General features: G+C 38.9%; 1 protein-coding gene across 3 annotated transcripts in view; it reads right to left on the reverse strand.

Moving 5' to 3' along the window:
• IL12RB2 (interleukin 12 receptor subunit beta 2) overlaps positions 1-15,452 on the reverse strand; it is a 78,362-nt gene that overhangs the window by 40,742 nt on the left and 22,168 nt on the right. For all 3 annotated transcript variants that reach the window (XM_047082192.1, XM_047082191.1, XM_047082193.1), the window contains exons 5-8: positions 14,705-14,889; positions 13,139-13,281; positions 11,586-11,736; positions 2,025-2,104 (exon numbers count right to left, since the gene is read on the reverse strand). In XM_047082192.1, coding sequence (XP_046938148.1) covers positions 2,025-2,104; positions 11,586-11,736; positions 13,139-13,281; positions 14,705-14,889 — 559 coding nt within the window. The remainder of the gene's footprint in view (positions 1-2,024; positions 2,105-11,585; positions 11,737-13,138; positions 13,282-14,704; positions 14,890-15,452) is intronic.

Genomic DNA, 15,452 nt, shown 5'->3' on the forward strand with positions numbered 1-15,452 from the left:
ACTTAGTCTTGTGATAGTCCTGAAAAACTGAGGACTAGATCCAACATTCCTTAAGGAGCCTCTCTCAAACAGGACAGTCACAGAAGGTCTTGAAGTTGCCCTGTCTTGATCACCATCTGGTGCCAGGAAGTTTCTAGTATTTACATTTTTGGTTTCTTAGTGACGCCAGTTCCAGTCCAATGCACCCACAACTCTGGCTCCACAAAACAGAAAATTTTCTAACAGTAAGAGATGCCCACCAGAGCATGGACTGCTTACAAAGTGGAATTCTCCCTGTCCGAGACGGTCCAAGCAGGGGCATGTGTCAGTCCTGGCTGGAGTGGGAGCAGTGCTAATGATAGGAGGGTAGACTAGAAGAGAATTCAAGTTCTTTTGAATTCCAAGATCTCACTTTAGAGTTTAGGCTTTTCCAGGCTTAGGGGCAAGATTAAAATGAAAAGCAGAGAAAAATTTGCATATGCATGTTGGCTGAGCATTACCTGTGGCTAAAAAATGTTTATTGGAACTAAAACAGTCTATCTCTTCAGATCACTGCTGAGGACACTCAGGGGGAAGGATTCTTATGGAAGGAGGAATTTTGGTTTTAACCAGTTGCTTACTTGTGAAAATGAAAACCAACACTCAAGAACTGAGCTATGTTCTTCTATAATATTCACAAATTATGGCCACTCTAAATGTCTTGCTTTGAGAATTGTCTTGCTCTTAAACATGGCTTCATTTTAAAATAAATTTTAAGCTGTAGTTTTAGTTTCAAAGTGAAGAGCTTGATTATGACTCACCAAGCTATTTATAGTAGTCTCATACCAGACATTTTGTGCGTGTGTGAGACAGAAAGGAAAAGAGGGAGAAAGAGCTCAATTCTTGCCTGGCTCATTTCTTAAAACTGAAGAAAACTGCAGTTATCAACATCTATCATGCTAACCCCATCAGAGGACTTGATATTCATTTCTCTGACTCTTCTGCTTTTGTGCTCATCAGCTTCATGATTCCAAAACTGTTGATCTACCCTTAAATGGAAGAGGTGCAGTGAGAGGGATGCAGGAGTAGGGAAGTAAAGAGGAGTACAGCTCACCTGAAAACCTCTTATTAGCAGCATGCCAATCAGGAGCTCAATTCAAATAGTATTTTCTTTTCACAAAGATGAGTCATGACAGAGCAGAAAGAGTTCTGGATGGGGTTTCAGTCTCAATTCTGCACTTAGTAGCTGGGTGACTGTGGGAAGAACATCCTCTCTCTTACCCTCAGGTTTTCCATTTGTTAAGTGGGGATACCTACGACCTACCTTACAGGGTTTTTAAAGGATTAAGTGAAGCAACCACACCAGAATCAGCACTGTGTGAAACTCTCACATCCTGTAATAACATTAGGTCTTACTGTTTTCTGGAAGGTTGTTTGAATCACTACTGTTTTACTACTATTCCTGAGGAGGAGTTGCTTTCCATTCCTCTTCACACGATTGTCTACAATTACTTGAGTTCCTGAGGTAGAACAGCCTTCTTTCCACCCTCTCCCTTTTCAGTGACTATAGCAAATACATTCCTAGATATCCACATCCACAGTCTTCCCATCTTTAATTTCCCAAAAAGTGAATAAGTAAGGTGGCGTGGTCACTGGTGGGCATGTTATATGCAGGGGAGATTAAGAGTGGCTGGGAGGGGCAAGAGGCAGAAAAATGGTGCAGTGGGACAGAGTGTGGACATGCCTGGAGATAGGAACGGATGCAAGCAGATGAGGAAAAGATGCAGTTGTGTGCAGGAGGGAACTCAGTGGGAACTCTCACTCTTATCTGACAAAAGGAAATGACATTGGGTCAAGTGTCTTGAGGATATTGCTGAGGAAACGAGCTTCAACCAAGTCTCTGAAGCCTTGTATAAAGCCACTATGGAAATAAAACTTTTTTTTTTGGCCTTATTGTTCAAATATATAATTCTTTCTATATGTTAATTATATCTCAATAAAAACAAAACAAAAAATCAACCAAATATATACTTCTCTTGAATTTTACACTGACAATGAAAACTTACTTTCCAGAAAAGAGAAATCTGTTGTCTATTGTAGTCAATGGGTTGTTTCATGTACCAGACATCTAATGTCCCAGTAGGCTCTGTTTTGAAGGAAAAAAAAACATATTTTCATGTATACACACATACATGTATATATCCATACATGCACAATATAAAACCTCTTAAAGTCAATTGCTTATTTAATAAACAATTCCAGGAGAGTAGGATTATCAGGTAATTTCAATTTTCTTTGTGCCCCCATATTTCTTTCCTTTTGTTACACAATGAACATATGTGTCGGCCATAGAAAACACAAATTTTACCTTAAAAACAAATTTTAAAAAATGATGATGAGGAAATTGGATTCCTAACTTACTCTTAAAATATGTAGTAATAAAATAACTCAAAGAAAGTATGTGTGATTATTTCTTTTTTATTGGAATGCAGAAAGAATTAATTCTCAGCAGAAAAACAAAAATATGAATCATAAGGAACACATTTTTGATCCTGTAAAAATAAAAAATACAAATGATTAACTCTGTGTTCACGTCCATTCCTGAACTTACCATCTTGTGGCATAATTATTTGGTTTTATGATCATTAGATCATTAGATCATGATCTACTTGAAAGGAAGGCCCATCTCATTCATCTTAATATCTCTCATACCTACATAGTGCTTAGAATGTAACAGGCTCCTGACAACTCTTTGTCAGGTGACAAATGTGCAAATGAACAATTCAGACAATATTAGCTACTTGATGCTAAAACAGAGAATGAACTGATTGAAGGAAAAACCACCATCTTTAAGACAATGGTCAAATATGACCTAATTTAATTTGAGAAAGTCAATCAAACAGACTTGATAAGAAACTGAATAGTCAACTCCTATGTGCTAGAAAGAGAGTGTGTGTGCACATGTGCATGCGTGAGTGGGTGAATAGTTTTATTTCTCCCATTATCAGATTCATTTTGATTTACAGCCAGGGGTGGAACTCACAGAAACAGCCCCTGAAAACAAGCTCCAACTGCACCAATGAAACTTGTTCATTGTGACACTTAGAATGTATTTGAGATGAGGCTACATTGGGGTTCCTTCTGGGGTGACAAGTCCCATTTAACCAGACGAAGTTTCTGGAACATTAACTCCCACCAGGAAAAGAGAAGACAAGCAGCCAGGGAGAGGAGAAGAGAAAACGGGAAGGAGCACATGCACCCACACATACTATGGGCAGGTCCCGTGGCCCACTTACACTTGCATCCCATATCCTCTTTACCCCATGACATATGCAGCTTTAGTAGAGTGGTTAAAGTGTGAACTCCAGAGCTAGACCATCTATGGGCAAATCCCAGCTCTGTGATCTTGAACAAACGTTAACCACATCCTGAATACATACTTTACATCCTGAAGCCAGTTTCCTCATCTGTTCAATGAGGATTGTAGTTCTGTACGTCACATGGGGCTGTTGTGAGAATTGAATGAACAGAGCAGCCCTGACCTAAGGTAAGCACTCAGGAAATTTAGCTGTTGTTTCTTCATTTGGAAATGAGCTTGTTCAAGGTCCCAGAACTAGTAATCGGAGAAGCCAGGTTTTGAACATTGGTCTGTTTTATCACATAGCCAGCACTCTTCTCTCTGCACCCCGCAGTTACCTGGCTCTGAGGCTTGTGATTTCTCAACAGTACTTCCACGCCCAACAGGTGCTCTTCTGTGTTCTACCCTCTTCCTTTTTTATTTCTGTTTCCTGCCTCTCTCACCCTCTTCCTTTTGTTTTTTTCTAAACATTCACTTATTTTCTTCCCCTCTTTTCCCACCAGTGGTAGCTTCTACCCTTGCAGTGAGGACCTAAAGGTAAGAAATGCTTACCCAAGACATTGTGAAAATGCTCTCCATCCTTCAGGATTATGAAGAGTGACCCAGAAAACAAGCCTAGCACTTTTATCTGCTAGTCCAGATGCAAAAAGGAAAAAAGCACAGGCAACAGAAGGAAAGGGGACCTGACCATTATTAACCACCTACAACGTGTCAGGAAATATTTGGACATTTTATGTACTGCACGTTATCTCATTTAATCCTCGCACAATGCAGGGTGTGTGTGTGTGTGTGTGTGTGTGTGTGTGTGTGTGTGTGATTACATCTGTTTTAGAGCTGAGGCCAAGGAGGCTGACAAAGGTTAAATGATTTCCAGAACACGTGGAGTTGGTAAATGGCAAAGCCAGCTGAGCCCAGGTTTCACTATTTCCAAAGACCCTGCTCTTCCATTACAGTTCACTACATTGAGCGGAGATCTGAGCAAACTAGATAACCCAGACATTGACTACATAATCAGGATGTGGAAACTTGGATGTGCTCCATGTTGAAGCCAGATGACTTATTAGTGCTAAATGTCTCCAGTTAATTACATATTAGTAACAAACAAAGGGAATACTCATTGTCTCATTAAAGATCTACAACTACCAGATTACTACAGAGCTAAGAATTGAATTCTAGAATCACAGTCTCTTCAAAGGAAAAATTACAAGTGAAACTGAAATTTTAATGGTGCCCACCTGCAGTGTTAGCCTCTGTGGGAGAGAAATCATTAGTTGAATCTGTATGAGTTTCAAAGTGTAAAATTTCATGACCAGGGGTGTCAAACCACTGCTGCTTAAAACAGCATAAGAGCTGATATTAAAGAGAATCTTTGACATTCAACTGACACAAAATCACTTGAAATTCTAACCTCAGTGTTATCTAACAAAGGCAGATAAAACTATTATAGGCAGGCCAGAAAAGGAAAGTCAAAGACCAAATGTCCAAGTGATTACAAAACAAATGGGTACAAATGACTAAAAATACAAATACTGGAAATGGAAGTCAGGTCACCTGAGATGAAACTGCCTCCTATATGATAAAGGAGAAAACCGTAGAGTTGAATAGAGTTACCAATACGAAAAAAAGCGAAGATCCTAAATTAAGCAGGAGATTGACCTAAATGACCCTGAAGGTGCTTTCAACTCTAAAATCCCAAGATTCTAGGATTCTATGAAACAATAGGTGTGGCAAACAAATCTGAGCCAATCCATGTGCTTCTGAGATGAGCATCCATATCTGAAGCCAAGGCGAACGCAGGAATGTGGACAAGAGCAACTTAATCGTGGGTGGAAAGCAATCCCTTAACAGAGGTTTCCTCAAGGAGCATACAGATTTCCAAGAAGAGTGAAAATGGAGAATTTAACACAAAGCAAATATGGAAAAGGCATATCTTGGGAGGTTTCAGTAGTGGGCTCAATGAAACACACGAGGATTTTTTGGTCCAAGTCATGTTCCAAGCAGGACAAGACAGAGATAAGTCACTCACTGCCTCAGTTCCTTGAAGTTCACTTTTTGGGGTTGACCCATTTGTCATAAATCTAGTTTTAAACAACTCAATTCAAACAGATATTACAAGTATCTACTTGATTAAACAAGTTTTACTTTCAGACGTTATCACCTGCTATGCCTCCACGGGAAGTCCTATACAGACTACCCCATTCCACTTCCTTCTTGATAAATGAAGTTTAACACTTGGTTCACTCTCTCTTTTCACCTCTTTCTGTCACCTCTTTTACTACTTGTGAAGGGCCACCATCCATAAGGTGTTCCTTCCCAGTAGCTGGTACTGTCAGTCCCTCCACCTGCCCACTTCTAATGATCTGTTTCTGTCAACTGATGCTTTTGCTTCATACTTCACTGAGCAAAAGGAAGTAACAAGGTAGGGATTCCCTCATCTTTCTACCATGAAAAGTTCACCATCAATTCTCTAACATAGTATCCCTACTTCCATCAAAGTTCAACCCAACTTGAGTTCTGGATCCCATCCTCCCTTGTTTTATCAAGGACTTCTCCCCTACTTCTCTTGCATTACTAATTTCTCCCTCTCTGCTGGAAGCTTACCATTACCTTGAAAATACACTACAATTTTTCACCAATCCTAAAAACAAAACCAGACAAAGCATTTCCTGATACCACATCCTGCTCCAACTACTGCCCCACATCTCTGCTCTCCTTCACAGAACTTCATGAAGAGTTGTGAATTGTTAGTCTTTATTCCCTCACTTCACACTCACTCTCAGCCTGTTGCACCTGAGATTTTCTCCTATCATTCTACAGATATTGCAACCATGGCAACAAGCAAAACTAGTAACTGTTTAGAGATACATACATTTCTGAAAGTTATGTGAAAAGTACTGATAAACATATAATTCAGGATAGTGTCAATAGTATATTGGTAATTTCACAGCATTTAAGTTGAATGGTGGGTTCATAACTGCTCACTTTGCTGTTATCCTTTGTACGGAGAAAGTAGCTTAACCTAGCATAATCAGTGGCAACAGAAGAAATGAACAGATTTTGAATATGTTTAGGAGAGTCAAGTGCTGGTATTGGGGAATAAGGAAAAAGAATTTCTTTTTATTTGGAAAAGGAGAATTTAAAGATAACTTCTTGATTTTTGACTTCAGTAACTAGGAAGATGGTGGTATCATTTACTAAAATAGAAAATATTGAAACAGAAGTATTTTGGAAACATTTTGTTTTGGAGAAAAACAAAGAGATATCTATCTATCTATCTATCTATCTATCTATCTATCTATCATCTGTCTGTCTAGTTTTCGAACTGTGGGACTGGATAAAGTCACCTGGGAAAAGAAGGGAGCCCAGGGAAAAGCCATAGGGATTGGTATTGAGAAGAGAAAACTGACCAGCAAGAAACCAAGAAGACCTGGTCAATGAAGAAGAATAAAATCCAGGAACATGAGATTTCACAGAATTCAAAAGAATCAAGTACTTCAGGGAGGAAATAGCTCCCTTCTCCTACTGCAATGACTTTGGAGGCCATATGTTCCAGATGAGGGAAGTCCATAAGTTGCATTGGAACTTTACATTTCTTCGTGGTGTTGTATCCTCCAGGAATCTTTACCTAATGTTCCAAAACAGATTAGAAGTCCTTGAGTCTGAGGATCTGACAAGTTATCACTGTGTCCCAGCACCTGGCATAGTTCCTGATACACACACACTTTTCTCACAGATCCATCTTGAGAAGCATTTTTCCCCCATTTGTTTCTGTTTGGAAGGCTTCATGGAAAGCATTTCTTCCTATTGGGGTGATCACCATCTTGTCAAATAATTGAGCTCAGACATTTATTTCTTCCAGGATAGATGTTGGGCTTAGAGGGGACCCAAAAAGAAAGGAAGGCAGGGACTGTCATTGGCTCTCAAACATAACATTTTCCTTCTAATGAAAACATTTGCATGTAAATCTCTTTAGAAGGCTAAGAACCTTTGATTCTCATATCCTCAAGCCTTAGGCACTCAGATAAATGAACTAATTTAGGAGTCAGCAAACTATTGCCAGTGGGTCATATCTGCTCCTTGTTTTAGTACAGCCTGTGGACTAACAATGGTTTTTACATTTTTAAATGGTTGAAAACAAACAGAAGAGTAATTTTCAGTGACATGTGAAAATTACATAAAATTAAAATTTCAGTATCCATAAATAAGGTTCAATTGGAACATAGCTTTGTCTATGTATTTATACACTGTCAATGGCTGCTTGCACACTACAATAGCGAATTTTAGTACTGGTGACAGAGATATGGTCTGCAAAGCTGAAAATATTTACTGTCTGGACCTTTACAGAAAATGTTTGCTGACCCCTAAGCTAGATCATCTTTAAGAACTTGTTAACCAAAATGATAAAATAACCTCTAGTATTTAATTGGCCTTCTCAGAGTCAGGTAACTGTGGGGTGCAGAGTCAAGAGCTTGGGCTATGTGATAAAACAGACCAGTGCTCAAAACCTGGCTTCTCCAATTCTTAGTTCTGAGACTTTGAACAAGTTCTATTAGCTCTAACACTTAATTTTCCAAATGAAGAAAACAACAGCTAAATTTATTGAGTGCTGACCATGGGTCAGAGCTCTTCTATTCATTAAAATTAACCCATCTTAGCAATATTTCGGAATTACAAATGAATGAATGAATTGCCTAGCTTCTCAATGTGAGAAGGGGTGGCTGCAACTGGTGACCCTGCATTTTCTCCCCTTTGGGAGTCTCTCACCAACCACCCATGCAACCACCTCTTATGGCGGTGGGGGGAGGAGGGCTACTCCTTCATTGCTCTGGTGTTAAGGTTGAGTATGTAGCACTTGCTTTATTTATTAATTGCCTATATAGAGTTTAACAAGACCAAAACATGTAAATTAGACTTTAAAAAGTGGTGAATGAGCAAACAGAAATACCTAATTTATACTATAGCTCTAAGGAATGGCTTGTTCATCTTTTTTATGGAGTCTCCTCCTGGGTGTTCTAGGTGGTGAGGGAATCACCTCCCCAACACCTTCCTTCTCCAGATGTGTCTGGAGACCCTGCAGCTCAAACTCAAGAATGTTTTCCCACTACAGGCCAAATGTGGTTGCTCAGTTCCCAGTATCAGACCTGCTTTTGATGGATAAAGATTGAGGGACTGTTCTCCTAAACAGAGAAAAGCAGTTTCTTTCCTTCTACTCCTTACTTAAAGGTCATTTAAAAAGTGTTTTCCATGGAGGACCATAACAGGAGTTGAATTTAATGACACAGGAAAGGGCCATATGGAGTAAATGAAGACCTCATTCTCTGCTGACATGATCTAAATAACTGTGCTCAATCCACCAGAAGATAACATTGCTCTCAGTTTTGGGCAGCAAAGGCTCCAAAGAACTCTATTATAAGGTCATTCAGAGTTTTAAAGAGTAACTAAAAAAAAAAAAAAAAGCTTACTAGCAATTTGTTTTAAATGCCAAGTTACATATGAGTACACATTCAAAGGCTGAAAAGGAAGAAGTGTTAAAAAAATTCACACCTTTTAAGTTTACATCAATTGGTGTTTCATAAAGAAACTGATGACAGAAATAGCGGTAAGGGGAGAAAACCAAGCTGCTCAGAGTAAGAGGGAAGAGGTCCTACATCAACCCACAGAAAGATGAAACACAGAAAAGGGAAATGCAGACACTGAAAGGAAGCCAACAGCTTCGTAAATGTGGTGCATCTCAGAGTATGGGTTTCTCTCTTCATGAATGCCTGCAATTACTCTGAACAAGTCAGTTCCTTGATTTGATTCATAACTGTCCATGAGTTCACAACCATAACAAGTTGCCGCACTCATTGTTATGATAGTGGTTTATTTAAGGGCTATGAGAAAGTTACTGTTGTTACTGTCCTACCTTGAACTGTTTTTAATTTAACAGATAAACCCTTTCAGAAAAAAAAAAAACAAAAAACAAAAAAACCCCCAAACCTTTCCAACACCTCCAAACAGGTCATTATTAAATGTCAGTAAGAATGACGAGAATTCACAAGCCCAGAATACCCCTGGTTTATAGTTAAGCCGAATGTGACATAACTTAAAAACTACTCAGCCTATTTAGTACCTTGACCGTGGACAGAAAATATGGCCCATTTTCAAGAATTTTATCTGTAGGACATATAAACAAAGTCTCATAGATAAGGCAATAAAAAATACATTACTTTGACTATGTTTAATAAAAGAATAAAAAACTCTGGATTATAAAAATGACAAACATTTAAACAGAGAGCAAGTGGCTCAACATCAATTTTAAGAGATTTTTATCATAAAATGAGAGGGAATAAATTATAATTTGTTAGATGGAGTTATTTTAAAATACAGAAATGTTGGGGCGCCTGGGTGGCGCAGTCGGTTAAGTGTCCGACTTCAGCCAGGTCACGATCTCGCGGTCCGTGAGTTCGAACCCCGCGTCAGGCTCTGGGCTGATGGCTCAGAGCCTGGAGCCTGCTTCCGATTCTGTGTCTCCCTCTCTCTCTGCCCCTCCCCCGTTCATGCTCTGTCTCTCTCTGTCCCAAAAATAAATAAACGTTGAAAAAAAAAAGAAATAAAATAAAATAAAATACAGAAATGCAATTAATATAAGAAGAAAGGAAAAATATACATTATTCTACAATTTATATATTAGGTGTTATATTTTAGTATATTTAAATATTTAACATTAAATATTTTATAATATTTATTAAATATTTAAATATTTTATATTTTAGGGTCTTTGGGTCCTTGAAAGTCACTTGGGTATTGATAAGTGTCATCAGCTATCAAAGGCCATTAGCAGCTCACAGAAAAATGAATATAACTTATATCATGAAACTAATTTACAGTCACACATATCCATAAGTTTTACAAATAAGCGTTTAGATTTTCTCACGTTAATACTTCACAATCTCCAGATGATAAAGCAATGGATTATATGCCAATAATTTTTCTTCTGAGCCAAAGTTACACAGACTGTGAAAAGTTGTATAGTAGGTCACTAAATGAGTGCTCTTAAAAACTAATTATTCAGATGGTTATTTCTTGTGTATCCAAAGATTTGTTAATGTTGACATCAAGTTCATATAGCTATTATATATTCATATGATCAATGGTTGATTGCACCTTAGTTTGATTATACTTTACACCTCAGTAAATTGTCATCCCTATAACTGCCAAAAAGAAAAGCCCATCAGACTAAGAAATATATTTGATATCCTTTCCATAGCTATGGGCAGGCTGGTGGCCCTCATTTGAGCAGTGTATATCAGAGGCATGATGAAGTGCAGTGCTGTAATATTTGGAGGAGAGAGGGCTGGGGGATGTTAAACTGTATTTTCAAATGTATGTCTCCAGAGTCTACCTTCTCTTTTTTTTTTTTTTTTTTAACGTTTATTTATTTTTGAGACAGAGAGAGACAGAGCATGAACGGGGGAGGAGTAGAGAGAGAGAGAGGGAGACACAGAATCCGAAGCAGGCTCCAGGCTCTGAGCCATCAGCACAGAGCCCGAAGCGGGGCTCGAACTCACGGACCGCGAGATTGTGACCTGAGCTGAAGTCGGACGCTTAACCGACTGAGCCACCCAGGCGCCCCGAGTCTACCTTCTTTTAAGCTTTTAATTTTCATAGAATCCAAAAGGTAGAATGATCAAGTTTTACTATAAAGGAATGAAATTACTGGTTATGGTTTTGTGGAATGAGAGAGTTACTGAGCTAGTAATAGAAACAAGATATAGAAATAAGGGGTGCCTGGGTGTCTCAGTCAGTTAGACCTCCAACTTTTGATTTTTGCTCAGGTCATGATCTCATGGTCAGTGGGACTGAGCCCAGTGTTGGGCTTGCGCTGATAGCGTGGAGTCTGCTTTGGACTCTCTCTCCTTTCTTTCTACCCCTCCCTGCTGCTTGCACACACGTGCTCTCTCTCAAAATACACAAATAAACTTAAAAAAAAATAGAAATAAGAGTTATAACCAAACATTACTGAAGCGTAAGCTTGTAACCAACATGAAAACATGGGGCAAACAGGGGTAGGACTTACTTAATGTTAAAATTTCCCTAACAATATAAACATATCTCCCTGGACAATTACAGTACTTAAGCTAAAGTCAAAATCAACTTGTTAATTAGTGTACTCATTTACTTGTTAATTAATGTGTTAAATTAACTTGTTGACTCAGTACCAGTACTTCAGATATCCCTCTCCTGTCTCTCCTCCTTCTCTTCCCACCCTCCTTTTTAGAACACATACCTTCTTCTGGTGTTTGTGTCCTGAATGGTTCACTCCAATCACTCCAACTACCTTTATGTAGATGTAACTTAGAAGAAATCTGAAATTCATACTCTGTAAATGGTTTCAGATCCAGCAGATCCTGTCTTCCTTTGGCATTTGTAGCATTGACCTTGAATCAGACAAGATTTTTAAAGGTGTCAAATAAAATTAAAGAATTTTGACACACATAGGTAAGAAACTTGAGTAGGTAACACTTTCTCTTTTTTCAGATCTGTCATTCATTGAGAAAAAATACCAATGACAGGGCTACTGAATATACATGATGTTAATATGAAATAGCTTCTCATTAAAAACAAACTCTGGGGGCGCCTGGGTGGCTCAGTCGGTTGGGCGTCCGACTTCGGCTCAGGTCACGATCTCGCGGTCCGTGATTTCGAGCCCCGCGTCGGGCTCAGGGCTGATGGCTCGGAGCCTGGAGCCTGTTTCCGATTCTGTGTCTCCCTCTCTCTCTGCCCCTCCCCCGTTCATGCTCTGTCTCTCTCTGTCTCAAAAATAAATAAAACGTTAAAAAAAAAATTAAAAAAAAAAAAAACAAACTCTGGGGACTAAGAACCCACCTATAAGGGTCCTAAGGGGGATCCTGAAAGAAGCTGAAAAGTAAGTAAAGGCTGAAAAATACCAATTTTCAGAAAAAACTTGGAGAATTTTCTAGAGATTATTTTTTATTTGGTCATAATTAGAATGTGATAAATGTTTTATCACAGACATAGAACGGACTTCAAAAAGAAAATTTTAATTATATTAAAAAAGCAATTTCTCATGAGTTTCAGTTATATGTGGAACTTATCCTTTGTTATTATTATAAGCCATTCTATTTTACAAATATACTAGGAGGAATTATAATCCTAAAATTTAATTTAAAAACATTAATGTCTAATATATCAAAGTGTGGGGCTTTATCTTTGCAATATTCAATTCCATATAAGCCTCTATGGACATTTCCTAATATTTCTCTTTCTAATATGTAAAAAGATTACTAAAAAGTAAAACAGGGGTAGCATAACAAGGTACAATGAATACTTAACTAATTGTGGAAAATTAATATTAGTTTACAGAAGCCTGCGGCTTAAAAAATTTCAGAATCAATAATCAAAATTCAAGATATTTCTTAATAAATAGAGGTGCATATGACTTTCTGATCTATCTCAAGTGTGTACTTTAGGGCTAAATATTCTTTTTTTTTTTTAATTTTTTTTTAATGTTTATTTATTTTGGGGACAGAGAGAGACAGAGCATGAATGGGGGAGGGGCAGAGAGAGAGGGATACACAGAATCAGAAGCAGGCTCCAGGCTCTGAGCCATCAGCCCAGAGCCTGACGTGGGGCTCGAACTCACGGACCGCGAGATCGTGACCTGAGCTGAAGTCGGACGCTTAACCGACTGAGCCACCCAGGCGCCCCAGGGCTAAATATTCTTAAACCCCATATTTTGCTGGCATGAAAAGACAGAGATCTGTGCAGTGATATTAGGAGCCCCTCCCTGTTTTTCCCCTTTACTCTAAAAACTATTACCATAGTCCAGGACCTGCTGCTGTTGGGCCGATATCTGAGTCGATTAAGCAACACCAGCACCTCATCTCTCCACTGAAGGATACATCTGCTCACAGAAGCATTTACACATTTGATTCTGATGTCCCATGGAGGAAGAGGCCTCACTAGTAATCAGGACAAACAAAAACGTGTGATTCAGGCTCCAAAATCAGAAATAACCTTTGTTTTGACATAAGCCAGAAAGAGGTGAACACAGCTCATTTCTAAGATGCACGACTACCAAAGCTGGTGAGATATATAAGAAAGAAATCCATGGCTTTTACAGAGAAAAAAAAAAAAGTTTGATGCACTGCTAAATAATTAAAATAATTCTCCTTAATCTACCCTTATTTTTTACCAAATAAACTACCTTCAACATTAGTGATACTATCAACTGCATTTAATCCAATGCATAAAGAAAACCAATGTACCAAGCCCCAGAGTATCAATGGCTGACAAGGCAGAGGTGGCTAGTGGTGATCACTTCTCAGAAGAAGAAATGGTGGTAGGGAAAGATCATACAGAAGGGTCACAGGAACCAGAGAACAGAGGGAAAGAATAAGAGGAAAAGAAGGTGCCTTACAAAGAAATAGTCAATGTAAAGAAATGGAAGGTAGTAAGACGGGGAGAAGTATGATAGGTAATGTATAATAAATGCCTGTGTTGATACCCATAGCAATATATGCTGTGCAAAGAGGTGCTGTGGGAAGAGAGAAGAGAGACACATAATGTAAGGCTGGAAGTTAAGGCAGACCAGAAGCACAGTCCTACCTGGGGGATATTTGACACTGGCCTCTAATTCAACTGGGCCAATTTTATTTGCTCAGAAATGTGCTACAACTGGCTCACTCCAGGTCCCAAGGTGATGAGAATGGTAGTAGGTATTCTGAGAACAAGATATATTTGTGCCTTGATACACTTAAAAAAAATGTTTATTTATTTTGAGAGACAGAGTGAGCAGGGGAGCTGCAGAGAGAGAGAATCCCAAGCAGGCTCTGCACTGTCAGCACAGAGCCCCATGCAAGGCTCAAACTCATGAACCATGAGATCATGGCCTGAGCTGAAACTGAGTTGGACGCCTCACTGACTGAGCCACCCAGGCACCCCTGTACCTTGGTACACTTTATTGATAGTTTGCACCTCTGCGCTGGCCCAGCAAACCCACAGGTAGCCTATCTCAGAATAGTGGAGTAACCATGGGGGTAAAAAGATATCTCTGACAAGAAATGCCTACACTGAGTTTCATGAATAATCAATCTTGCAGAACCCTCTCCTCAGTCAAATGGTTATCACTGGCAGCTAGTGCCTCTGTGGGACTAAGTTCTTTTTTCTCCAACAGAGAGAATAATGTTGAACATTTCATTCTGTATGGCCATCTCCATAAGGCTCTGGGATCATGCACTCTTTTCCTTGCATCAAAGTAATATCTATTCTTTGTCTGTGCCATTGTCCCTTTTGAAACAATCACGTACAGAACATTCAAGCGATTTGAAGAATAATGTTCATTTACCAATGAATGATACCTACAAAATGTGAAATAAAATGTACCTATGTCCAAGAACGTAAATGTGGATGGAATTGAAGAAGCATTTCCAAGACTATTTGTAGCAGTAACCTTGGCTGTGTAACTGGATTCAGGCAATTCAGGGGTTAGGTTAATTCCAAGGTCCAAATGGTCACAATAATGATCATTACATTGCCTCTGCCAAGTGAAATTTTTTGGTCCAGTTAGCCTGTAAATAAAAGACAATTGTGTTTAGCAAGATACTTTATAAGTACTTGTTCCTTTTAGTACAAAAGGGATATAATTGAATATTCAAAATTCTAGACATTTTGTTAAGGTCAGTTGGATACATTAAGGGAATATTTGTATTCTATGGTAATAAATAGGACCATATTTTCTCCCTTTTTTTAGTAGGATTGAGACCTTTTTTTTTTTTTTTTTTAAGTAGACTCCACACCCATCATAGAGCCCAATGCAGGCCTTGAATTCACAGTCCTGAGATCAAGACCTGAGCTGAGATCAAGAGTCAGAGGCTTAACCAACTGAGCCACCCAAGCACCCCAGATTGAGACTCTTTGATGTGCATATAGATAAGTAACCCGAAACCCTGGCTGACATCCTGGCTCCTCAGGGCAGACCCAACTGTTACCCAAAGATCCATGGCCCTAAGCATTTACTGTACAAAATGAAGTGCCAGCTTCTAGTACAGCCTGGAACCCTGGGTTCCGCTTTCTTTCCCCCATTTCCTGTTCAGTTAGGCATGTGCAAACTATCCTATCCTTTGGATGGATT

This window comes from Lynx rufus, unplaced genomic scaffold (assembly GCF_022079265.1).
Source record: "Lynx rufus isolate CCGP_SWC_20201006 ecotype Redwood Valley unplaced genomic scaffold, mLynRuf1.p SCAF_2, whole genome shotgun sequence".
Classification (NCBI taxonomy): domain Eukaryota; kingdom Metazoa; phylum Chordata; class Mammalia; order Carnivora; family Felidae; genus Lynx; species Lynx rufus.